The following is a 27911-nucleotide window of genomic DNA, read 5'->3' on the forward strand; positions in this document are numbered from 1 at the left end:
TACATTACATTATGTAATTTAGCAGACGCTTTTGTCCAAAGCGACTTACAATAAGTGCATTTTGTGATAATATTGTGATTCACAAATACAAAGTGCAGAGTGGAGGTGGAGGACGGGGGAACAGTGGGTGAGTACGGTGGGAGATTCTCATTAAAGGGAAACTGAAAATGAAATTGCTGTCACTAGCACAGCAATTCAATACATACCATACTGCACCCCCCCACCTGGACAGAACAATAACATGAGCCCAACACAACATTAAATCAAAGAAAAATGTTTCTGATACTGTGGTAATCTTAATTCTGTATTTCCTATTGTTCTTACCTGTTTTATTTATTTTTTAATGTGGTTTTTAAATCACGTCTGACACTTTCTATTGTTTATCTTATTGGCTTGTATTCATTATTCTTTTAAAGCACAGTGCTATATAAATAAAGTTTATTCTAAGTGTAACGTAGCTTACCGAGTGCGGGCTCCACTGCGATGGGAGAAGACTCCTGGGACTCGTCACTGAGGCCGTACACGTTGGCAGCCTGGACACGAAACACGTAGGTCTCTCCTGGGATCAGACCGTGAGCCACGAACCTGAAACACACACAGGGAGTTTCATTTAAACTACAAGCAGAGCTGCTGCCGTTTTCCAGAGCAACTTCAAGTGGTAATCATTTCGATGACATCTTTGGCGCTAAGAGGTGTCGCCTGCAAATCAAGACTGCGTCCAATTCAGTAAGACTTGTGAAATCTTAGTAAATTTTAGTTTGGCCATTCAAAATGGCTGCCATCATCGCTGTAAGATACAGGCATCGTTGACAAGTCAGGCAAGCAAAGGAGAAGGTTTTCTGTCCTAGAATCTCAGATCATTATATGAATCTTTTTCCGATCATTACTTTATAATGACTACAACGGTAGAATACAATAAAAAAATTCTAGATTGCCAACACAATGAGTAACCAATAGTAATGGTCAAAGTCACTGTGCCCAGACAACAGATGCAACAAACACCCATTTGTTATGTATGATAGAGAGATATTAAAGAAAGTGGTAAAGAAACAAAAAGGAGCCACAAATCTATGAATCACTATTGCATTTCTCTTGTTCATTTCTTCCATTTTGAATTGGACTTGTCTGCCTTTTTGGTTCCTCTGAAAAAAAAACATTATGTAAAAAAGTGTTTTATAATGATTTTGACTCGGACCACTTGAATATCACATGATAAAACAGCAGTTATCTTTAAAACACCCTGGGACCGGCTGCCCACCTGGTGTGTTTGAAGGGCTTGTGGTTGCAGGGGAACCACTGCTTGGACCCTGCAACGCGGCCGTCTATGTAGTAGCCCATCAGGTTTTTGGGGTGTTTGGGAGGATCCCACTGCACAAACACAGACGACTTGGTGTTCCTGGTAGCAACCACCTGACCGGGAGCGGAGGGGACGCCTAGTCACCGGGGAGAAAATCAACTATTAACGGCTTCATTCAATGATGTGGTTTTATCATTTAAATTAACAGCGTACTTAAAAATGGATCAGCATTCGAATTCCATCTATTCCAAAATTGTACATATCTATTGTGGAAAAAACAACAAAAATCACTTGAAGTTCATCATTCAACATCTAAAATTTTGTAAACCAGAAGGTATGGACTATCCATTTAAAAGTACCAACCTTTGCTTTATTTATATGTTGTCTTTCATTTCGTGTCACTCTTTAAATATGACAGCGTTTTTCAAGTGGCAGATACCTCATTTTGGAACAAAACATTTTCAGTACATAAACAGACATCACCAAATGTCAATGTACCTGGAACGGCAAATATGCAAATTATAATCTTAATAGTATGACATGGAAACAGGTTATGTTAGGTAGGTTATACTGCTCCAGACCTGGGTAGATAGTACTTGCAAATAATTCTTAGCGTTTGTTTTAAACTGCTAGGAGCACCAGATGGGTGGGGTTTAACTGCATGAGGACAATTTTGATGAGTTACTGGGCTGTCTAATGTGTCCCAGAGGGGTGGAGTTTACCACATCAGGACGATTCAGAGAGTGGCAGGTCAGCTGTCAATCACAGGAACGTCGACTAAACTTTCTTTCAAACACTTTTTTGTCTAAACTTTCTGGCAACTATGTAGCAAATCCCACCCATCTGGTTCTCCAAGCAAGGTAAAACAAACGCTAACAAATATTATTTGCAAATACTATTAGATGAAGGTCTGTTCTGTACACCGATGATCACATTTAGTTTACTGCACATACTGTACCTCAGATAACAGATGACTGGCACTGCTATCAGTTTAGCTGTGAAACTAAAATATTCAAAAGCATCTTTGTGGTGTTTTCAGTGGAGTGTGAGCTACACTGTCATCGTCTGCAGCGTGAGGAAACAAACAGTATTTTGGGTTTGTGAAACTGACTTGGCATCACACAAACAGTATGTGCAAATAATTCTCAGCATTTGTTTTCAACTGCAAGGAGCAGCAGGTGGGTGGGGTTTAACTGCATAAGGACAACTTTGATGAGTTTCTGTGTGGTCAATCACAGAAAAGCATACCAACTTGAATTTTAAATAGTCTGTACTTTTGTATTGTACTATGTGGTAAACCCCACCCATCTGGTAGTCCAAACAGGCTAAAACAAACACAAAAAATTAAATACAAATACTCTTTTACCTCTGTTTGCTCTGCCCATCACTCATGGTTAGTTTCTTGAAACAAAGTGGAAAGCTAAAGTGATTTGAGGTTGTGACGTTACAGGAGTGTGATGGACACATCGCAGAAACCAGTGTGTTTATAGTGTGAGAAACCATTTAATTGTACGTACCAACCGGCCGCTCGCTGCCTGAAACATAGTCACACATTCTCTTTCAACAAAAGTTTGTATATGCATATATATTTGCGTATGTTTGCAGTTAGCATCTTTGCTCATACTGTTCTCTTAACATGTTTATACAAATATGTTTGTGTGCAATTGTACATGCATGTTTCTGTGCATGTGTGTGTATGTTTATGTCTGTCTGTCTGTGGGTCTATAGGTTAGACCGATATATTGGTTTTGGGCCGATATTGGGCTTTTATTATATATCAGATATCTGCCAGTCAGTATCATCTACTGCTGATATGATGGAGGTTCCTGCCTGAACACAGCGACATAAAACTTCTTTCTTTATGACCTGCAATGAAATTTTACTTTCTTTGCTTTGTGTTTCTTTATTTTGTGGCATAAAAATATCGGCAGCTTCAGTACAAAAATATTGGTACCGGTATTTGCCTTCAAAAACCCATATCGGTTGAACCCTAGCATGCATGTATGTGTGTGTGTGCATGTGTTTGCATGTTTGTGTGTATGTCTTCATGACTGTGTGTGTCTATATCTGTGTGTATATGTGTGTGCAGGTGTGTGTGTGCTAAGCCCCGCCCCTTACCATACTCATCCACCTTCTGGATGGGCTCAGTGGGCGCCGACGCCTCGCTGGAGCCGTACATGTTCACCGAAAACACTCGGAACTGGTACTTTTTCCCGTCTTGCAAATCAAAAACCGGATAACGGGGAGAGCGCAGTTTGACTGCCGTGTTGATCTTCTGCCACGCTCCAGTGCCTGCTAAGCACTATGGGAGAGTCGGGGGAGGAGGGGGGGGGAGGTGAAAAGGTACAGCCGTCTACGACAAACCTCATCAATGTAGCACAAACAGAGAGGCGGCGCTTTGAGTCTAGAGATGATGTGTTTATACAGAGTCGGGGCTCAAATCAGCTTTAATTCTGTCAAGTCAAAATGTGCCGGACCTGTGGCCAGTTCTGGGAAGAAATTATATCTCATGTCAAAGAGTGTGTACCAGATTTGGTGAAGGGTGTGGCCACCGGGATGTTAAAGCTAAACTGCTTTTCAATGGTTAAAGATCTGTAACTACCTACCATCCTACCTATATCACACAGAAGAATAAAGGTGCGAACTGGAACTGAAAATGGTTCTTTGGAGTGATGCCATAGAAGAACCATTTCTGGTTCCACAAAGAACCTTTCAAGAACCTTTTTAATGGGATATTCTTCTTAATTCTTAGTTATTGGATGGTGGGTGATGGCATAAATGTGGAAAATAACCAAACCCCTCCATAGTATATATTGTGCAGTTGCAAATGAGGCTAAACAAGGGCAGATAAACAAAAACACAATGCAGGAGTCTAAGCAAAGGAGTGCAGAAATGGTTAAAGAACCTTGGTCTGAAAGGTTCTTTGTGGAACCAGAAATTGTTCTTCTATGGCATCACTCTGAAGAACCATTTTCGGTACTTTTATTTTTCTGTGTGTAGCTGTCTATGCATCTATCATGTAGGATTCATTCTCAATTATTTCAGTCAAGATAAGATATATAAACGTTCTTCTGTGGAAAAAAAATGTTTTTCCATGTTGGGATTTTTCTTGAACTGAAAGCAAGTTGAGCCCCAGTAATGCAAAGTAATACTTTGTGTGCTTATGTGCCTGCAGTATTACAAAAGTGTAGAAAACACATGTACTGTCTAATAGTCTCTACCTGTCAACTATATGCTTAACAGTGAGCTACATTGATGGAAGTGTGCGGCCAGAGGCGAGGCGACACACACCTTCTCGATGTCGTACCACAGCGGCGCCCGTCCGCGGGGGCTGGGAGGCTTCCAGCTCAGCACGACGTATGATTTGAAAACCTCGGACGCGTGAACGTCGGTGGGCGCCCCAGGCAGAGTCACATCGCCTGGATCGGATCAGGAGTGAACGTGTTGAGGCAGACATACAGGAGCAGCCGCTGCAGAAGTCCCCCTCCATGCATTTATCCTACATCTATCCTGCATTAGTACTGCATGAGGATTTATTTTTATTTAACGTTACACAGTAGAACCAGTGTGTGTCTCTTAATTCACTTGTTACCAGGCCATTTAGCTTCCGATGGCTGAATAGAGATTAAAGGGCCCATATTACTCAGTTTTCAGGTTTTTTGTTTTGTTTTAAAATATAAACTGGCTCAGAATAAGAATAGTGTTCTTCATGATGTTTTGCAAGTAAATGTGGTTAAGTTAGTGTTTATTGAATGAATGTGAAGACTAAGTCGTCACCATCCTGGACCCTGATTTACGGTGGCCGAGACGTGTCGAATGAACTGCATATCCAAAACGCTTTGCAAATTAGAAAAATACAAGCGCATTAATGGAAAACACAAATGCAAAAGCCACAACATAACAACGGAAGTGAGCAACAACGGATGTTGACAATAAAACGGGCCGACTATTATTGCCGGCGGACTATTATTGCCGGCACATGTGGAAGAGGAAAGTTCTTGCCCGTTTGAGAAGTAAGTGAAACGTTGTTCGCTAGCTAACTATGAGAACTATCGCTATGTGATTGTCACAAATGAGCAATGTTGTTCAATGTCTTTATATTTTCATATTTATGTACTCTGCCATCTAACGTTAGGCTATTATGAAGCTAGCTTTCATTGTCAACATCCGTTGTTGCTCACTTCCGTTGTTATGTTGTGGCTTTTGCATTTGTGTTGTGGCTTTTGCATTTGTGTTGTGATTTTTGCATTTGTGTTTTCCGTTAATGCGCTTGTGTTTTTCGAATTTGCAAAGCGTTTTGGATATGCAGGTCGTTCGACACGTCTCGGCCACCGTACTGATTGGCCGACAGCAGCAGCTTGTCTAATTCAAATTAGGTAAATCTGCTGAGTGGAGGCTTTCCAGTTCAAATGCTGCAAACTGGACCCTGATTGGACGGATTTCGGTCATTCTTTAGTGAGGGAGCCAATCAGGATCAAGTCCAGCTGTGATGCGTTTACTGGAGTTAGACTGAAACTGACTGGAAAAAAGGATTTTTGAAAATGCAATAACTTTAAATTTAACCACTGAGATTTTAACGTCTACATTAAACATCTTTGATTATATATGTATAGAATTAGAGGAAAGTCTGAATTCCTTTACTATTGCCCCTTTAAAACTCTTAGGGAGGGACCCAAAGTTCAGCATCAGTTCAGAAATCATGCAGTAAAATGTGGGACTTCTGCAGTGGCTGCACCTGTAAAACGACACCAACTTGTATATAGATATATTCAGCTTGGTTAAGGAAGAGTTTACATTTGTTTTTAGCTTTGAAATTAGTTTTTGTATTACAGAGTCGGGTTAGAGAAGAGATGGAGATACTCGACACAGTTTGGATGGAGGAAAAAAACATGAGGCGGTTTAATGGAGAAAATGAAAAATGTTTGAGTCAAAGCGTTGATGGAAGAGTCGGAGTTAGATCAAGTATTATACCACAGAAGTTAGGATGGGAGGAGATGGGATAATGGTTTATATAAAGGATTAAATAAAAAAAAAAGTTAAAGCAGGTGACATATTAGTTTTGATATTGACATTTTTTTTTAGATGTATATGAGTCCACCGTGACTTGTTTATTTGTAGTATATTGTTTTTTTTGTTTTTATATATTTCATGTTTTTTGTTTTATCATTTCAGAAATGCTAGCCTGGTATCAGTGTGAAATACACAAGACTTGAATCTATAGCCGCTCACTCAAAACTCTGACAAAATAAATAATATTCTAGATTTATTCTATATCAGACTTGTGCGGCTGTAAATTCAATTTTTTTTTTTGTCTTTTGCAAAGTCTAATCTGACAGCTGATACTGAGAAGAAAGCGTTGAATTTTGAAGTTGAAACTGAGAATCTGAGTTTGGATTTCTCCTTTGAACAGAATGCAGTAAAAGGTGTTTTGCCTTTACAATATATCCAATATTTACTAATTGGATAAATTGCAACAAGCCTTGGTGGATAATCGTCGGCTGCGAAGGTGGTGATGAAGGATGTTATTATAACAGTGAGGATAACATTTACATTTTTACATAATACATTACACTTTTATTTACGTTTTCCCTTCTAAAATGTAAAAAGTAAATGTTATCCTGCTGGTGTGGATGAGGCATGGAGAGAGGGACTGGTATTAGTGCTTCCTCTGTGTGATGTTATGATGAAGAGGATGAAGGCCAGTCTTCTACTGTACCTTCCAGCTCATCGTCCTTGATCACTATGTCATACTTTCCGCTGATTTTAATCACTGTTGCAGAGAACGACAAGACAGATCCGTTAGGAAACATTCGGCCTCCCGGCGCTCGGCGTGTTGTGTTTACCTTCCTCTGTACCTTGCAGCCTCTCGCTCTCGGCCGGGTCGAGGGCGGTCACCGTGTCGGAGGGGCGGGACGGCCGGCTGATGCCCGCACTGTTGACGGCCCGCACCCGGAAGCGGTAGACGCGGCCCACGCTCAGGCCGTGCACCGGGTATTTACACACCTTCACGGGGGAGTCGTTGCACTGGACCCAGGTGTCGCTGCCGGCTTCACACCTAAAACGCCGGGAGGTGACATCATCAGTCTAATGACATCATCAGCCACAGACAAGATGATGACGTAAAGTACAGCAGATAACACACTGAAGCTCCTTGATCAACTTGCCACTGTGTCAAGAGAAGATCAGTAGTGTCCAGAATGTATTTATTTTGCTGCAGTGCATTAACACTTGTTTAACACTGTTTAGTGATTGGTAAATTAGCTTTCCATCATCAAAAATACACTGTACTGCACTAAAAAATATAAGAAGAAACTGCTGCATAATGATCTCTGTGGGTAAATTGGATTCTTGTAGCAGCAAATAGTTGTGGCAGCAAAGAAAAATAGAGAATAAATAAGAATATAGCAAATGAGAGTCATATAAACATCTGCTACCAACAATTTCAACACTAGAACATGCGAAGTAGAATGCATGAATGAAAAATATGGGGGAAAATATGGATTAGTGCGCAGAATCACAGCAGCAGAACTTACTGAGACAAAGGAAAAATAAATACAAAATATGTACAATATGCAAATATACCAAAATATGAAATATATGCGGCATAAAATAAATGGAAAAATTATTTAAAAAATTCAATATGTATGTGATATAGAACAAATAATAAGGATATGAGAATATGAAGAAAACAAACTCAAACGCTCATCACACATCGGTAAGTTAATGAGCGCTTTTTAGCCAATAAGGCAGCATATTCACTTAAGTATAACTTTGTTTTTGGTAAAATAAATACTGCATCATCATATTATGTTTTTATCTATTTCCCTTGCCATAAGCATGGTGTAATATGACTTTATTCATGTCTGTGTGTCACAGTCTATGAACAGAAGGTGTGCAGGTGTCAAGGTGCAGCTCACAAAACACAACTGACTTGTCCACAAAGTATCCGCTGGTCGCCGCCTCGTTGGTGGTGTTGGGCGGTTTCCAGGCAACCAGGACATAGTCCTGGTTGATGTCGTACGCCTTGACGCTCATCGGTGCACCAGGGGCTCCGGCCGCAGAGGGGGTAGCGTCTAGGGAGCAAGGAAACAAGGCCGTAAGGAAGGAAAGGAGGGAGGAAGAAGGGAAGGAAGGATTATAGAGAGATCGACAGCGGGATGCATGGAAAGATGGGCAGATGGATAGATACTTACTGCAACTAATGATGCGTTTCATTATCGATTAATCTATCAAATATTTTTTTGATTAATCATTTAGTCTATAAAATGTCAAAAATAATGACAAATGCTCGTCACAAGTTTCTTAAGTAAGCAATTCTTAAAATTTTATGATGATATGAAACAGAGAAAAGCAGCAAATCTTAGTATTTGTAAAGCTGGAACCAGCAAATGTTTGCTATTTTTACTTGCTAAATGATTAAAAAGATTAATCGATTATCAAAATTATGATCGATTAATTTTCTGTCCATCGACTAATTGTTTCAGCACTAAAAAACTGACGACCACAGCGTATGGTGGCCTGTAATTGACATAAATAATAAATTCACATATTTAAAACAGAGCCACTAGCTAATTAGAGCAGAGATTCAACAGAAACGTCCAGTGAAGAGGTGATATATCACCTCGCTAAATACTGGAATAATAAAACTGCTTTGTCATTTGCTTTTTTGGCTTGAGGACAAAGGGGGTGGGAGAGTCTTGAAACTCCAATGGAGAGGAAATATGGAAGAGAAAGTGAGTTTTAAAGCCAGAAATCAAGTAATGGTTGAGTTATTGTTATTGATCAACAAATCTATCAACCCCCTGCAGATATATTATGGTGGTTTTGTTCTAGGAGACAGTAAAATGAAAGACAGAAACAAAAGGAAACATCAAGCTTCCTTTATGAGCAGCTGAGGGATGGATTTATATTCAAGGCTATCAGAACTGTGGATTTATCTATTATCCCTTTGGCATTTTGTCATGTTGAGGCGCATCTGAGATCAGGCAAATGGATAAATACACTACCAGTCAAAAGTTTGGACACGCCACATTTTTCTATATTTTTACTATTTTCCACATTTTAGAATAATAGTAAAGACATCAAAACTATGAAATAACACAAATGGAATTATGCAGTGACCAAAAAAGTGTTAAACAAATCAAAACTATCTTATATTTTAGATTCTTTAAAGTAGCCGCCCTTTGCCTTGATGGAAAGGCAAAGGCTTTGGAAAGAAATTCATACATAGGATCAACTTCACTATTTATATTTGTCTAAGAAACTAATTTCAAGCATTTAAGCAGAAGCCTTTAGATCAAAATGGCTTTAAGAGAATGAGAAACACAGAACATTCAATCAGGTGTGTCCAAACTGTTGACTGGTAGTGGATTTGAACCCTCCATCCATCCTTCTGTTCAATCTATCATTTGCCAATCTATCCATCTTTCAAATGAACCAATTTAGATTGATAATTTTTCACTCCACACATGGACATTGATGGTTTGATGGACAAGAACAAGACTCCTCTGTTCTTCAGTATGACAGAGGAATCAGCATACTAAGGTTTCCCAGTAGCACTTCACCATCTGAGTTCAATTCAAAACAGTCACACTTTTCACTATTTAATAGTGGGCAAATGGTTGGATAGTTGATCTGCAGGTTCTTCCAGTCAAGGAATTTAAAGGTGCTATGTGTAACATTTTGGGTTTCTGAAAATAAAAGCGGTTATTCACAAGACCGTGTTTTTTTATTTTTATTTAGTCTCCATCTTTGTCCCTCAGCCTCACTGTGGTGTTTCTGCTCTGCACTTCCCACAGATCACCTGTCAATCAAACAGTGTGGGCGGAGCTTGGATTTTCTGTTGATGCAGTTTGCGTTTCTCTTTTCTTTGTCTGTTCAGCCATGGTGGCTATCACTGCTCATGCTAGCTACCTAGTTCTTCTTCTTCTGTTGATTCCAAACAAACCGGAAACGTAAAACGCATCACTTCCTGTGCAGCAGGAAGAGTGATGATTTATTGATGTTAAATTGCTACACCTAGGACTTTTAAAATAGTGAATAAAAGAGTTGTGATGTCATCAGTCCTACCTGAGACAAACAGGTAGGCGCTGTGCTCGGCGGTGCCGTCCTTGGTGAATATGCGGAGGGTGTAGAGGCCCTCGTCGTCCTTGGCCAGGTGGGGCAGCGTTAGGTGGGCGGAGCCTCCGCCCACACACATCTCCACCAGCTGACCGGCCTTCAGCAGCTTATCTGAACACACGGTTAGGAATAATCAATATACACTCTGAACAATTTGTACATTTTCTCTGAGGCTTAGGGGAATAAAAAGTCTGTGGTTGGATTCCAGTTCTTATACTTGTTAAGATAAGATAAGATAAGATAAGATAAGATAAGATAAGATAAGATAGCACTTTATTGATTCCCTTGGGGAAATTCAGGTGCCACAGCAGCAATTGACGGACAATACCAAGAAGTAAAGTATGTCAAGTACAGGTAATAAAGAAATAAAGGAAATAGCTACTAACATATAGGTAGTGAACATAATATACAACAATAGAGACAATAGAGATAGTGCAAATAATGCAAATAAATGCAATGTTATTACTTGATGTTATTAAAAAGGGATCAGAAACACTAAAATTGATATCTAGGTGTTGTTTGAGACTGAAGACAATAATACTATGATGTTTTGTGCCGATGTTTTAGAGACACTAAATCGACAATTCTCTTTTTTCCGGGGTTAAAAATCAAAAGTAGGTGAACGTCATTGGATGTGTCGTAATGTCTTACTTTACATAGACTCTAAGTAATCAGATTGCTTTGATATTTTTTCTTTGCATCTCTTCTCACTCTGGTGTGTGGTTCATGCCGTGATCAGATGATAATCAGGACAAACATGCGTACAGGAAGAGAAGGTGTTTCTCATTGTGGTTTCCCTAAGTAAATACAGGTAAATGAAAACAAAAATAACCCCACGACTCATGATGCCGCTGCCGACCTCAGAGAGGAGAGAAGTTACTGTGGTTCAGCTTCACTAACAAACAACCGCAGTGATCTGTGGGATCAAAACAAGCTGCTGCACACCAGCGGTGGAAAAAGTATTCAAATCCTTTATTTCAGTAAAAGTAGCAATACCATAATGGAAAAATACTAGTATTAGCAGTAAAATCTACTAAAGTATCAAAAGTAAAGTAGTAGAAATAAAAAAAAAGTTAAATTATTGAAGCATTAACCTGTAAGAAGTATTTTAATGTTGTCGGTCTAACTGCTCCATTTTTTATGAGCTTATCGTATGTTTTGGGTGAAAAACCTTATTCTGCAAAGTAACTAGTAACTCAGCTGGCAGATAAATATAGTGGAGGAAAAAGAACAAGATTTCCCTCTGAAGTGTAGTGGAGAAAAAGTAGAAAGTCCCACAAAATGGAAATACTCAAGTAAAGTGCCAGTACCTCAAAATTGTACTACAGTACAGTATTTGAGTAACTGTACTGAGTTACTTTCCACCTCTGCTGCACACTTATCTCCTCAACGCAGAAACACTTTATTCAATACAATAAAAATCTAACGTTCCAACAACAAATAATTCCTTTGTAAGGGCCTTGGTCTGGAAGGGAGTATTTGTTGAAAAGTCCTTTTTTAAATGCTTTAAATATTACTATTTCATTCATTTATTTATATAGCACTTATTTGAACATGGTTACAAAGTGCAAAAAAACTCCTGACAGAATGCAGATATTAAGAAAAAAGAGAAGCAATAGTGTGCTTAAAAGAAACAATACAATAAAAAGGCAAAGAACTCAACCCATAATCTTTGATTCACGTCTCTGTGCTGCTGAGTTTACCCAACGACTCTATTGAGGTTCCACTCTTGAAAGGACGAACATTTACTTTCTACAGTCTGAAAGCGTGCAGCTGCAGCTGTGTTGATGTGCAGCAGGGCGTGGCTGGAAAACAGCACACATGCTCAATCAAATTTCCTTGGATAAATAAAGGTTATAAAAACAAGAGTGTGAGGCAGCTGCTTCTGATTCTTCTGCACTATGCTCCCTGATGTTTGTCTGTTTGATATACAGAACAATGTGGCCACAAAATTGTTTGTAGCAAATTTTCCAGTGTCAATAAGTGTTGATTTTTACATGAAGATTAGTTGGAGTCGACTGGTGTTGATTGCAGAATAGTTTGTCCACTCTGATACGGCTACCAAAAAGTGGACTAACAATTTTGCTGTGTTATGTTTTACTGTGCTCCTGTTTTATGTATTTGAACTCATCAATTTCAATTCAACTGAGGAACTGGAATTGGAATTTGAAAAAACCTACAGGAAACAGAATTGGAATTGAATTGGAATTTCAGGAAGTTGAATTTAGTTCAATGAAATCTGTGGAAAAAAAACATTTTTTGGGTTGTTTTTTTTTTAACCTCATGTCTGAGATTCCACATAGTGTTATACTGTATATTATCAATACTGAATATCATAAAATGGTAAAGGAACCTGTCAGCTGGTATTTGATGCAGAACATGTAATGGTAATCCATATATTATGACTGAATGGATTTGATTTGTTGAACTGTCTTTTATTTGATTCATAATGTTTGATTTATAATGTTTAGCGAGTCGAGACAAACTCTCTTAGAAGTGGAATTTCATGGAATTTAATGGAATTCAGTTTCCTGTCGTTCCAATTCAATTCAATTCAGTTTATGAATGTCCCCAACCTTGATTTGTATTATTCTAACTATGTGTTGTTATATGTTTTTATTGTGTGTTTTTGTGTTTCTGCATACTGAGTTTCCCTCTCAGGACAGAACAGTGTGACTGCACAGCGGCGTCTGTCTCACCGTCTCTGTACCACTGTGCGAGTGGCGGCAGGTTGGGCAGGTCGGGCACCACCACCATGGAGGACACCAGGCTGACGGAGCCGCCCTCCACGCCGAACGTCACGCCGAAGCGCTCCAGCAGGGTGACCTCCAGCTTGCTGGCGTGGATCTCAGTCAGACGAGGCACTGGGCGGGAGACAGGAGGTGAGACATCGTCAAGAATCATTAACAACTCAAATCCAACAGTAAGTGAAACAGAGTCAACAATCAATAATTGAAGAGTTTCTAACGTACGATATATCCATTTTAAAGCATGTCAACACTACCAATGAATCTTTCTTCAATAATATCACTAAATGTTATATGATAGCAAATAATTTAAATGATATTCCATAGAAAGTTAAATGTTGTCAAAAATGATTAATTCTTTATATTCAACAATCAGGTTTTTTTTCCCCAAAACATGCTATACAGTATATCTACAGTATATGAATGAATGAAAATTTCTCAATAATATTCATGATGTCCTCGTCAATAACTTGTCAATAACACTATTTTTAAACAAATATCTTACGATAGCAAATATATTAAATTACATTATATAGAAAATTAAATTTGTCACAGATTATGAATTCTTCAATGTCCTATAGTAAATGAAACAAAGTCATCAATCATTCACTCATTCCAAAATGATATATAACCATTATGAAAAAAATATCTGTGCTCTTTCAGAAGTAGAGGCAATCCTTTCCTTAATAGCATTAATACATTTCAAACAGATGCCTTACAGCAGGGGTTCTCAAAGTGAGGTCCGGAGACTACAAGGGGTCCTTGAGGGGGTTCCAGGCGGTAACCAGGAAAATGTACAATCATTAAATTTGACTACTATTTCACTCCCTAAGTGTTGGTTCAATGAGAGAACAGACTGTATAGGGAGGACTGTTCTGATTATAGGCTTCAGTATCTCCACTGTTTCCTCCCCTCTTACATTACAGACAGCTCTGTAATTCTGTACAAAATCATATCTAACAACAAAACTCTTCAGATGGGATTTCTTGGGACCAGATCTTATCAAACAGGGGTCTGTGGTCTAATACAGTGGTTCTCAATGCGGGGTCCGGGGACCACCAGGGGTCCTTGAGGGGGTTCCAGGGGGTCCCCAGCAAATTGATGAAATGTTAAACTTCACCATTATTTCATTTACAAGAAGTTAACACAATTAGAGAATGTAGAAGAATGACTGTTCTGATCATAGTTTCTCTGTTATCTCTCTAACCACAATACAGATAGTCATGGGATTCTGGACAAAAACATATATAAAAATAAAAATATTCTCAGATTTGGGTCCGAGAGACAAAATCTCATCAAATGGGGGTCTGTGGCTCTAATGTGGACTAAATTAGGGGTCCTTGATATGAAAATGGTTGCGAACCAGTGGTGTAAGGTCCTGCAGCTTTCTGATTTGTTAGTAACCTAAAGAAAGAACTAAAAACTAAGAGATTAACTTGCATGTGAACCTGTGAATGTTTTATATTTCATTGGTCAGTGCGTACAAACTAAAAGCTGTGTGTCGGCTTTCACACTGATTTACTGTGAACAGAGCTCCCTCTTGTTTCTACTCCCCCTGGCTCTGGACCGGGACAACAGCCTCTCACAATACTTTCCACTGCTTATCAGGCCTCTCTGTTATTTGTAGCCTCTGATCTCAAGTGGAGCTGGTGACTTCTGGGCCTGATTCCAACATAAAGTTCAATAAACCCCCCTAGATCCTCAGCTACCGTCCCCTTTCTCCTCTCACCTTGGCCGAACTGGGAGGACTCGGCTCCCCCTGCTGGTCCTGTGAAGAAATGAGAGTCATGGTTACCAAAGGGAGATACAGTATGTATGGAAGCCCATTCCCGCCACTCAGTGAAATAAAAAAACATCTGAATTGTGAGGTTTTTTTCCGAAATTATGACTTTATATCTCAGAACTCTGATTTTTTTCTCAGAATTCTGACTTTATATCTCAAATTTCTGTTTTTTTTTTCTGACTGTTTTAATTGAATGCATATCCTATCATACATTTGTGAGGAAAAAACAGGAATCGGAATTATGAGATAAAAAGTCAGAATTGCAAGAAAAAAAATTCAAACTTCTGAGAAATTGTGAGAATTGTGAGAACAAAGTCAGAAAATATCTATGGGCTTCCACAGATATGACAGAAGAAACAAAATGGAGAGAAAAAAAACCTATCATTTTAAGGCTGTGTTAATAATAGAAAGCTAGAGGAAGAGTAGGAGAGACAGTAAAAGAGATGAAAAGTGAGAGAGAGAGAGACTTACTCTTGACAGTAACTGTAGCCTTGCTGGTAGCCGTGCCATGATGGTTGGTTGCCACAGCGCTGTACTCAGCAGTATCACTCACCACACACCTGCAACACAGGGCAACATGGAGAAACACCACCATGTCAGCAGCTGGAATATATGAATATAAATTCAACTCTGATACCTTACTCTTCTATAGTGAGACAGTTGGTGTTCACTGATCCCCACTGAAGAATTTTTATGCAGATTAGCTGTTTAAAAGACATGTAAATGGTTGTAGATGGATAAAATAAGGCTATATAGGGTTTAAAAGTGAAAGTTTAGTAACATCTACACCCTAGACTACATCTTCTGGGGTAAATGAAAAAAATAAAGCTTTATCTTGTACATATGGACTTCTCTGGTGCATGTTTTTGCATATTTACAGCTGTGTCTTTATTGTTTAAGTATGTAATAATATATTTACTGCTGGGTTATATGAGAGACATAGATATGAGGTTGAAATGATGCTTAGTGCTGAGTCATCTAGCACAAAAATGTCTGGAATACCATCTTCAAAATGAGTGATATGTATATTGATCGATTTTTTGCATCTATTTATCTGGGGATAAACGATGCTCTTTTTCAGCCTTGCCCTGCATTACATTCATACACTAGCACATATTCACACATGGGAGCGGCCCAGTAAAAAACACTTTGACTGTCGGCCATGGAGCAGCTGCACTGGAGGAGCTGAGGGTGAGCTGCCTTGCTCAAGGACAGCTGGGCAGTAGCTGCTGAGGACAGTGTCACTCATTCACATTCCTGACCCAGGTTTTCCCAGCTGGTGTGGACATTCAAAACCCTGCAACCTTACAAGTTACAAGCCCACTTCCCTCGCCTTTAATGAAGATAATGTGATACTTTATTGGTCTCCGCTGGGAAATTACTGCGCTCCTTCTGCCTGTCCCCCAGCAGGCGGGACAGAGCGCAGGGTCAGCTGCACTGGAGGTCAGTGTCTTTTGCTCAAGGACACCTGAGCAGGGCGGATGGTTGCCAACACAGGGGCTTGAACCGGGTTTTACAGAGTCTCGAACCACTAGACCACCCTGCTGCCAAGCTAAGCTAACACCACACCAACACTGATAGTAGCTGGAAGATGTGAATTTGCCTGACTTCAAAAAGGATTTCAGCAAACCCCAAACCCCTACATTAAAAATGAGGATAGAACGATGATGGAAAGTGACTCGTATGAAAAAATGTTGCGAGGACTAGTTGGTAAAAATGAGAATCTCAGGAAATTATGGGATAATTTTTGTGAATATGTATTTAAAGGCATATTGAGTAGGATTTTGCCGGTTGTGGCTTGTAAACACAACTGTCAAAGTTGACTCCTCCCCCCTCGCTCAACAACACGTGAAGCCACGCCTCCTGAACCCGGTCACCGTGAAGCCACGCCTCCTGAACCCGGTCGCCAGAACAGTAAAAAACCCAAGGACAGCGAGACAAAATGCCAAGCAGACAAGACTTGTTCCAAAACCAGAGTGAATCTGGGGTTGGCTTTCACCTGTTGGCGAGTATTGAAGCCTGTTTTCTGTTGGACAGGTAGGTGCCGGTTAGCTTAGCTAGCTAGCTAGCTAGCTATCAGCTTTTCTACTACAACGAGGCTACGCTAGCAGCGGTAGCTAGCTGCCAGCTCACACGCACACTCGCTCTGACCAGAACTCCAGTTCCTCTGAATTAGAGTTCAGGATATAAAGGATTCAGCAGTGGTTTTGGCTGGAGGACTCACCTGCTGCCAAAAGGTCGACGGCCAGAAACGTCCCGAACATTCAGAAATAAGTAAATCCAGGCAGAAGGCAGCAGGCTCTCTGCAGACACACACACTGTCACACACTGTCACACACTGTCACACACTGTCACACACTGTCACACCACCAATGGGCCAGAAGTCATGACTGATCATCTTTGGATGAGTTTATGCTATTACTAAGGGGAAAATCATGCTCAGTATGAAATGTAAAAAGTGTATCTCCTAAAAATATTTCCCAGTGTATCCCATAACTGAAGTGCTGCAGTATATTTACATCTAAAATGGATTTTTTTTCTTTTTATGCCCAATTTCTGCCTTGGATTGGCACCCATGATATGAATCCACCTAACTGAGCTGCTGTAAATTGAGCCCACTATAAAGGCTACTCACCGGCCACTTTATTAGGTACACCTGATCTTTAACACAAACAGCCTGCTCCTCCAAACAGTGACTCTGTGGCAGCAACTGAATATATAAAGCATGCAGACATGGGGAAGTGGTTTAGTTTTTTGTTCGCGTTGTGACGCGTGATCTAAGAGACTTTGAGCGTCTGACTGTTGGTCCAGCAGCTCAGAGACAGCTGCTGCCCTCCTGGGATTTTCACACTACAGAACAGAGTTCACAGAGAACGGTGTGATAAACCAAAAACATCCAGTGAGCAGCAGTTCCGTGGCCAAAAACAGCTTGTTAACGAGAGAGGTCAGAGGTCAGAGGAGAATGAACAGACAGGTTCAAGCTAACCGAAAGGACACAAATGCTCAATAACAGTCTTTACAACAGTGGTGCATGGCACGCCGTTTTAACATTTAATCACTGAGGCTTACTACAATTTACTTTCAGCTAGTTAAATTCTTTTGTAACTAGTAAATATGTATTTGCAACTAGTTAGAATGACAATTTAAGATATCTGTAAAACAAATCTTACTAGTTATAAAGACATTTTGACATATAGCAATTACAATTCAACTAGTCAAAATTGATTCACACATATCTTTAATTCAGTAACTGATATCAGTAATCCCGTTGCTACTAGTAATAATGAGGGTAGACCAGTTAGAATTGAATTGTAGATAGAGCTAAACAGTTAATCGAAAAAATTGCAAATAAACCGAAATTGCAATATGAACTTAATTTCTTAAGACATGGGTGTCCAAAATGGATTTCTGAACAAGGTGTTTTAGAGATGCAGGTAACCTTTGGTCCATTTACTGAGTTCAGTAAATCCTGCACACTGACATCTATTTTTTTTTAACAAAATCACTTTTCTTTAAACAATTTTAACATTCTACCAAATTTCCGACAAAAAAAACTTGTGATGATATGAATCACAGTTTAAATCGCTTTTGCAATATTATGTCAAATAATTGAAATTCGATTTTTTGTCAATATCTTTCATCCCTAAGTGTAGATATCTTTAATCGGAATTATAATTAGTACAAATTACATAATGGATATGAAGTCTTGGAATTATAACTAGTCAAAACTGAATTACAGATATGTTTAATTAATAGTAGCCTCAGTGACTAGATGTTAAAACGGCTTGCCATGGTGGTGTGCAGAAGGCATCTCACAATACACAAGCTGTTGATAAATGATGATAAATGAGCTACAGTAACAGATAAGCAGCCGGTACCAGACAGGTGTACCTAATAAAGAGGCCGGTGTGTGTAGAGTGTAACATTAGTTAAGCTCTTTCTTTCCTCAACAACATCCTCCCCTCCTCCTCCGCCTCTGTTCGCGGCCGGCTGTAAACTCCTCAAGTCGACGTGCGATTACGGCACACACCGCTTCTGATAAATGATCTCACGCGTTGGGAGCGCGGTGAGAAGGAGGCGCCGCGAGGCGGAGGCGCCCGAGACGAGCCTGAGGGTGAGAATAGAAGGAAGAAATGTGACCTTCACCGTGGAGGGAACTATTTTAAAGACGAACCATTTTCTTAGCTGGGGAGGGAGGGGGACGATAAATCGTGACCCTTGAGTCGCTTTTTTTTTCCAAATGAACTTTTCACACGGTTTCTTTTGCACTGGGAAAGAGAAAATACTCAGTTTTTATGAAGAAAAGGGAGGGGTGGAAAAGGTTGGGCACATAAACGTGGGTCTCCTCACTGACCCTGTAATGTAATGACCGAAGACTGGAGATATTCAATGCTGCAGCAAAAGCGAGAGAGAGAGAGAGAGAGAGAGAGAAGAGAGAGAGAGGGGGAGTGAGAAGAGAGAGAGAGAGAGAGAGAGTGGGAGAAAGTGAAAGAGCAGAGGGAGGAATTCGCGGCTCGAATGACGCAAATGTCAGCACTGCGACACGAACAGCTGAGGAGTCTTGAAGACGAAGGCCGGGCCAGCGGACTGGGCTAAATAGGAGATGTAACCTCCACCCCCAACCTCTCCCTCTCCCTCTCTCTCTCTCACTCTCTCCATTTGATAAAGACATACATATAACAAGAGCCAATCTTGTTTAGAATTTAATAATAAAAATGAAGCCAGGTCTGGATCAGTTCTAAAGTGTTCTTGAGTAGATAATCTTGCATTGCTGTGAATGGAGAAGGACTTCAATACCCAGAAATCCTGTAAGGTTTCGTCAGTAAACTAAATGTCCTGCTGCAGTTGGAGGTGGTGAAGAGGTGGTGCAGTATGACAACTTACAGTATCGCTTCATAGCTGAAGATTATTCTTCACAACGATGCCTACAGTAAAAGTGGGGTCTACGGCCACATAAAATGTGTACTCATGTGTATGGAGAATGATCAGATATTTCCAGATTTTTCCAGGCTTTATATGTGCAATTCACACGTGTTTTGAGAGTTAGAAATTGTCAAACCCATTTTTTATTCTTGTCCATACTCTTCAGACCTGTATATCAACTGTGTATCTTGCCCTTTCTCTCCAAAGAGTTGTTTCCATTCACTAGTTGGTAGGGATCAGCTGCTGAGACAAATACACCTGTTGGTGTACACATGGAATATTTAATTATGAATTTGAGTCCCACAATAACTTAGGTTTCAAATTTCAGTTTTCCCATGACATAAAATTAATGTAGTGTTTAGTTCCAAATGAGATCTCCCTCATTTGAAGCCAAATCCACTACAAAATCATAACACCTTTACAGATCTTCTCTACTTTAGAGATGAATGATGAACTCCAGGTAATGAACTCGTCAAATCAAAGAGTTGTCATGTGTGAGGTTTAAAGGAAGTCATGTTTAATCAGAGTTGTGCGGTGTCGTACCTGCTAATGATCAGACTGTGGACTCCATACTTGTTCTCGATCTTGTACTTTCCTGGTGCGCTCAGCGGGTCGACAGGCACTCCGCCCTTATACCTGCAAACAGGCCAGCAGTCTGTTTCACACCTTCAGACTGAGACAACACACTTCAAACTGTTTAAAAGACATGTCAAAATGTGCATGGGGATCTATGTCGCTTTGTTGGTCCCATTGTTACTATTCAATTAGCAATATTAGCAATGCTAACAAGCCATTTCAGGGGAAACCGAGGGATAAATGCTATAATTCTTTTCCAGGCTGTTCCACTTAACTGGTGAAGAAAACAACCAAACAAAATAGATCCCAAAATATCAAGATAAACCTTTAAAGATGGCAAAATAAGGCGTGAATGAAATGAATATGAATACCATAATGACCATAACCTGTAAAGCTTATGGTCAAAAAATTAAATGTGGATGCTGTTATCTCCCAAGTTTTGCCAATAAAATGTAGTGGCAATGTTAGAAACCTGCCAATTCAATGTACAGGAAAGGTCTGGAATAATTAGGTTTTTGTTTTTTGAGCGGTGAAAAAAATCTACAGCCCTTATCAGTTAAAGCACCACCACTTATCACATAAATTATCGCATTATCACATGAAGAGACGTAGATAGATGTTTTAACAATCTGTGAAGGGTGGGATGCTTAAAGCCTGCTTCATGTACGTGTTTCTCTTTATTCTGACATCTTATAAAAGAAAACCAGGGTCAAACTGAATGAAGCGAGATGTGAACTCTGACCATTTGACGATGGGCCTGGGGTGGCCCTGCACCGTGCAGAACAGCTTGACCGGGGTCTTCTCCCACACGGTGTGGGGCCTCAGGGCCACCAGGAAGTCCGGCATCCTGTGGACTTCCTCATACAACTCCACCTTCTTGGTCATCATCTCCTGAACCTGCAGAGAGCAAGATCAGTCAGGTGAGTGTGTGTATGCAGAGTGATATTCATGGCCCACTGTCCATAGAGCGCCTCGCAGTGTTTCCTTGTACTGTAGGAGGTCTTCTTGTCCTCTTACCATGTGTCAGTATATGCTGTAAAACTCTATAGGTTGACAATATGTTTCTGCTCCAATGTCTCATGTCCTTTGTCAAATAATTATGCGAAATACTTCTTAAAAAATTTATTTTAGTCCACTTTTAAGTACCAGGCGGGTGGGGTTTGTCTTTTGGTATAATTCTGTTTTTGGGTTGGAAAGTTATTCACAGAACAGCATTTTGGCTTTCAAACATTATCATCTGATTGGATAAATTCGTTCTGGTCCTAATGTGACAAACTCCGCCCATCTGGCCCTTTACACAGGGCAAAACGAACGCTGCAAAACAGTGGCTGCTTCAACAGTACTGATACATAATCTATATATTGTCCATACACAAGTCTTGTGCTTTTAGTTCATGATTTGTCCATTTAAATCCTGTTTTTTAAACTGTGGTTTGAGCCATAAAACTGCTTCCATTGGGTCAAAACATGCGACTAAACTATTCTATATGTCTTAATGACTTTGGGTCCCAGGGTCGTACTGAATTTACTCATTTGGGTTTAAAAAAAAAAGAAAAGGTTTTAAAACCCTACATCTAGATGAATGATGAGATATATTTCCAAGAATAAAACTTGATTCAGTGGCACTGGAAATTTCCAGACCATTCACTTCTATGAAAGAAGACACAATTATGAACAGTGATATGCCAACATGATGTCATCATCTGCATTTCCCATCCTGTGAAGGATCAGAGAGATGAGGTCAGTTAGTGATGGAGTCACACTGAGTTCACCTTTAGTTTCAGCATCAGCATCACCTCACAGCAGCAGTGACTTCACCCTGCCATGATGTAATACTGGACTCAGAGTGGGAAATTAACCCTGTTGGTACGTTTTGGCTGTGGTGAGCAAGCTTCTTTAATTTACCCAACAGAGTCTTTTTCTGCCAAAAATGTATTTCTCTGATAAAATAGAGCATGTGGCTGGTGAATATGGGAGTAAACCTGCCAGTGTGTGCAGTGGGCGATGGAAATCTGATTTTGGGAGGAAACTAAACTCTAGTTTCAGTTCAGCTGCACATACAAAATGCTACAGGAGAAAGAAAGTGCAGGTGAGGTAAAGGGACGCTGAGGGACATAACATCCCACTTCAAGAGAAACAATAAAACAACTAAACATGATGAACCGAAACACGTTCTACTGTCACCACACCACACAGCAGAGTTCCTGGTGAAATGTTTACCTCTCTCCGGATGGCAAGATTGTCCACCTGGGTCTTGGTGGCCATCCTCATCCTGTGCAGCTCCTCCTGGATCGCTGCCAGTCCCTTCCCCACCTGGGTGGACACTCTCTGGTACTCCTCCGTCTCATCAGCACTCCTGCCCACACACAAACCACATTCAGCTGCTGAAGAACAGACACAGGTAGGACCGACAGGCCTGACTCTGGTGTCACCGGGTGTTGACCAGATGTTTGGTTTTTCTTTCTCTTATGCTGATTTCATGGAAACAAGAATGCTGCGAATGAATATCTCCTATGATTTAACTCTAAAACTAACATCTGTAGCAAACACTTTTTTAAGAAATAATCTTTTTTGCCCTTTATGGGCCCTAAAAAATATTTGATTTTGGGCCTTTCTACCTGATCCAGTGTGTGATTGTGAATCCATTAATCATTAGCCATTTTTAACACTCAAATATATTATTAACCTCAATCAAAGGAAATAACTTAGACATGTACTGCAAATAGTACAATTGTTTTATTGGGGCTATTATGGAAACTATATATGGAAACTGACTTATTATGTTGAGGTTATTAAATAGAAACTGACAGTTTATAAATAATTAAGAAGCATTAAGTTAGACTTTTCATCTCCAAACTCTCAGTCAGCTGTCAAACGATATTCATACATGATTATAACGCATTTACACTGGAAATTTTCTGTGTAGCCGTCTTGTCTTGCCTCAGTTCAGCCAGTACAGACTGCGGTTCAGTATTAGCTTACTCCTAAAATAGCGTGACACATGGCAGCAGGCAGCCAATGGGAGCTCACCTCTGCCGGAACACCGGTATGGTATAGGCTGGTTCCGCCATCGCCTCCGTGGCCTGGGCCTGCACCTGGCTCACCGACTTAGAGCTTGATTTCCTGCGGGGTGGGGGGGAAAGCCAATCGTTATGAAGGAGACATTAAAGGGAAATTCCAACCAAAATGGACTTTCAGGTTCTATTCTGCAAAAGTCGTCACTTCACTAAAATGTCCCGAAATTCTTCTGACATCTTGTATGAGTCTGGAGTAATTAGGAAAATGCAATCCTATGATGTTTTGAAATTACACTGCATTAGATGTCTGATTTTATTTGGGTGTTTTTTGTTCCCATAAATGTCTAATTTAGTGTAATTTAGGGTGCCATACTCTCCTTGATAATGGCATCCTTGGCCGAAATGGCATGTTTTTAATATTTTCTAGTTAAATAAAGATACATTTTAAGAGTGTGGTGCCCATTCATTTTGTATGTCTAGACTATTTTTGTAGCTGCATGTCTCGTTTCTGTTGTTGGAGCCCAATTTCTCTTGTGTGTAATATAGGTACAAGCAAATATCTCAGGTAATCCAATTTGATGATGTCAAAGGATTTGCATTTTCCTTGATATTAAGAGCTAATAACTCAGTGCTCCTAAGACAGCTGAGAAAAATCGTAGGAAATTTTAGCAAAAAGTTTTATGCAGAATAGCAACCTAAAAGGTGATTTTGGAAGAAGTCCCCTTTAAGACAACTAGACCTACAGACTTGCTGCCACCTTCCCATTCACTGCACACCTGCCTGGGTGTGGAGCCAAATCCTTTTTGAAAAGTCTGGTGTTGGTTAGTCTCAAATACAGATGTGGAGAACTGTCTGAGGATTGTGACTGATGAAGATCAGGGACATGGACTGAGCCTTTCAATCACTCAAGAATTCCTTTCAATTGAAAAATGGACTACATGAAGTTGGTTCATCACATTGACAAAAAAACTGTAAAAGGTATAAAGGGTGTTCTGTCTAAAACTCCTCACAATCAGCAAATATTCCAGAGACAGGCATGTTGTTTCACTCTGCTGTGGAAGACTTCATGAGAAAATTGGTAGAAGTGTCACAGTTCTGAGCTCTGGGCTCAGATGTAGGTCAGGTTCAGGGAAGTGGCACACACCCTGTGACATCAGACAGGGGCGACATGACAACATGGCAGCCTGCTGTGACCCGGTCAGCAGGACTCAGCCCGCAGAGCCGGAGCTCCGGGACTTCAGGCCTCTTTAGATTCTGCTCTAATCTAAACACTAACACATCTAAACACTAGCACAGCCTTCGACTTATAGCTATCAAGAGCAGCACAAAGCGTAACTCTGCTGCACAGCAGAGCTGGACTAAGGGTGCAGTGCTTTTTTTAAAGCGAGCTAAAGCAATGTAGTAAAATATATACTGGGCTGACATGACCTGTGAGCTGTGACCCTAAAACAAGGCAAAATCCATAGGCAGAAGCTGCAGAGCATCACTAGCACTAGCTTCACCTCTCGCCTAAAGCTCCTGGACTGTTGGACCCACAGTGGGAGGGGGCTGCAGTGGCTGGGTGGGGGTGGGTGGGGGTAACTGAGTGGTGGCCATTTTAAAGTTGCACTAGGCATCTTTGCATGTTGGCAACTCCAAATGGCAGTGAGAGGTTACAGTGAGACATTACTGTTCGATAAATTCGAATGTCAATACCAGAAATAATGAAACGTGGAGTCGAGATCACTTCATGTCAGATTTACCGTAAATTTGAGCTGCTAATTGGGAAAATCGGCAGCTCAAATCGGCAGGCACTCCGATATCTACCACTTGGTGTCATGTATAGCAGAAATGTGCCAACAAAGAAGTTATATTTACGCTAAAACAATAAACTGTACTTGCAAAAAGGGAGCAATACGTGCTGCAGTTCATTTATGGTTAATTTTAAATTCATGAATTTGGATGTGGCTGTACCGAGTTAAACATATGAATGCTTCCAAGTTATAGCAACGAGACGTCACCCTGTTCTCCTGCTTCCCTCAGTAGGACATGATTGCAAGCTCATGTTTCCCAACCTGGCTGCTCTGTGACGCTTTACACCAAAGGGAACCAAAGAGACGAGAGAGGAACAGATCTAATGTTGGTAAGTCCAGCTTTCTCTGCTGCTGGTTAGGAGACAGATAGGATTTCACTCTGAAGTTTTGATTCGTCACTTCCTGCGGGTGAACAAGTGTTCATACCTGACACCAGAATTTAAATTGGGCAAACACGACATATCTACAGCGTCTCAATTAGTGGGGATGGGACGCTCTCTAGTCCCACTTTGTGATTCAGGCTGATGAGACAGGTGGAATTTTACACAAAATTCTTGCCAAGTGCAGCTTTAAGTTAGAAATCAATTAGAAGGAAGCCAGACAGACAGCTAGCTAGATACATAGATACATATTTTGGGGGAAAACAGGTACAAACATTCCTTTAAGCTCTCCATCTATCACCTCAACCCCTCAGCAGCGGCTCTACCCAGCGCAGCAGCAGCAGCAGCAGCAGCCGTGGTTTTGGACGGCAGCACCGTACCTGACTGTCTGCTGCTTGACAACATGCTTAGTGTGAAGGGAACGATAATCAGTGCTGATCTGGCTCACATGCTTCTTCTTATACCAAGGTATGACATTGGTAGCCATGTCAGGAACACTTCAAGGAGACCTGGCCGACAGCACCAGGGAGCAGAGACCAGACATTTACTGTTACAGCACAATAAATAGATGGATAATAATAAAGTAGACTGATGCCGGTGTCTTCTTGTCACCATTACTGTTAATTAATTATCTCCATATAAGTTGTTGGGCTGTGTTACACATTTTAAAGGTGTGCTGTCATCCTTTACATGTACAGAATATACAGTAATAGACTAATAAAGACATTGAATCCCTTACAGCTTGGCCAGTCCATTCTTATTTTATTTTATTTTATTTTTTTAAGTCTCTGAGATTTAAAATCTCTTTGCAAGAGAGATCAGGCCAAGACAGCAGGAATCAAACATACACAAAGTTACAGATAATACAACAAAAAACTATTTTACAAAATAGAAACATAAAACTACATCATGTCAAACACAAAATCAAGTGCAATAAAAATGTTGATTGGGGGTAAAGGAACTAACAATTTAGACACATTCACAGCTCCATATTGAATGTGTTTCTAAGTGTTTTAATACGTTTTTACATTCACCAAGAGTAATCAAATTTTCCAACCGTAAATTCTGTCTGTTGTTTCATAGCAATCGTCCCTCAGTGCTATTACTGATTATTCCTCCTCATAATAATTAACATTTGCTGTGGCCTTATTCCTACTACACATTTTCATGTTACTCAAGAGATTTACATTCATCTAAAAAATAATATAATATATTCAAAGTATTCGTGAATATTTCCCACTAGTCACAAGTACAAGTCCAGCAGTGAACAGAACATATCACCAGCTCAGCACTTCACATGTTTCACCTTACAACCTCACAGCTCTGCTATGAATAGCTTAGAGAAGTCTGCCTGCTCCATGATTGGAGAAATGAAGGAAAAATAGTCAGTAAGTCAGTAATAGCAGCGCGAGGCCCTCATATAATTTAATTAACAGATCTCAGTGAAATCATTGCCAACTAGCTGATTGATTAGACTGAGAAGCTTGTAGTCTGAATTAAATATCAGATTTAATTTGAGACTGACTTCTAAACCAGATGTCAGATCCTCCCTCTGCCTGCAGGCTCATCACGCTTCCACTCTGTATAATCTATTATTTCAACACATTTTTCAGCATTTCTACCTGAGTCTAACTGACAGACACATATCGGGAAAAAAGGTCAGCGACCTCTTAATTCACTGGAATGTGAGTAACTACCGCACAGGGAAAGTCCAGCAGCATTCAGCTTAGTCCCCACACCTCCTTTCCCCACAGAGAGACAAATTACCCACCGACAGCATCTGACTGCACCCAGCTAACACCAGTCTGCTGCAATTATCCTCAATTATAACAGCAGATAACGCCCCACGCTACTGTATAGTCCCCCATTTAAAAAACTTGTTTCCCCACTAAAATGAAAATATTGAGAAAAGCGACTTACCCCAAGAGATTTAAAAGAGCGCAAAGCGGTGGCAGACCAGCCTGATGCCGCTTGGGAAGCACTTGCTGATGGCAACAAAAATATTCCCCTCTCCCTGAAGGAATGCTGTTCCCCTTCCACCCCATGTATGGACGCACTTAAGACTATATATAGCATTTACCCCGATTTTCCACACTCATTCCGCATTTTGCGCACCTGGAGATGGAGAGTGCGCATCCGCATGTGGCGACAAATCAATTAAATTATTCCGAGGAATGCTTCATCCACTGAATTTATTATATTTGGGGATTTGGGAATGCAGTGACAGACAGAGAAAAAGTTTTGAATGTTTGTAAAATGCGTTTAGACTCATGGAG

The 27911-nt window shown here is 40.3% G+C and overlaps 1 protein-coding gene across 1 annotated transcript in view; it reads right to left on the reverse strand.

The window, feature by feature from the left end:
- The window catches only part of myom2a (myomesin 2a), a 45484-nt gene extending 17821 nt beyond the window's left edge, over nt 1-27663 (reverse strand). Inside the window, exons 1-19 of the mRNA XM_071908988.2 lie at nt 27556-27663; nt 26016-26144; nt 23476-23568; nt 22666-22801; nt 21189-21343; nt 20414-20506; nt 15419-15507; nt 14894-14932; nt 13117-13281; nt 10367-10528; nt 8229-8370; nt 7153-7352; nt 7014-7067; nt 4589-4716; nt 3416-3599; nt 2815-2832; nt 1259-1433; nt 464-585; nt 207-224 (exon numbers count right to left, since the gene is read on the reverse strand). Of these exons, the coding sequence (XP_071765089.2) occupies nt 207-224; nt 464-585; nt 1259-1433; nt 2815-2832; nt 3416-3599; nt 4589-4716; nt 7014-7067; nt 7153-7352; nt 8229-8370; nt 10367-10528; nt 13117-13281; nt 14894-14932; nt 15419-15507; nt 20414-20506; nt 21189-21343; nt 22666-22801; nt 23476-23568; nt 26016-26122 (2080 nt within the window). The 5' untranslated portion in view covers nt 26123-26144; nt 27556-27663. The remainder of the gene's footprint in view (nt 1-206; nt 225-463; nt 586-1258; nt 1434-2814; nt 2833-3415; nt 3600-4588; nt 4717-7013; nt 7068-7152; nt 7353-8228; nt 8371-10366; nt 10529-13116; nt 13282-14893; nt 14933-15418; nt 15508-20413; nt 20507-21188; nt 21344-22665; nt 22802-23475; nt 23569-26015; nt 26145-27555) is intronic.
- Nucleotides 27664-27911: the final 248 nt, after the last annotated feature.

Source organism: Centroberyx gerrardi, chromosome 3, assembly GCF_048128805.1.
Source record: "Centroberyx gerrardi isolate f3 chromosome 3, fCenGer3.hap1.cur.20231027, whole genome shotgun sequence".
NCBI classification, from domain to species: domain Eukaryota; kingdom Metazoa; phylum Chordata; class Actinopteri; order Beryciformes; family Berycidae; genus Centroberyx; species Centroberyx gerrardi.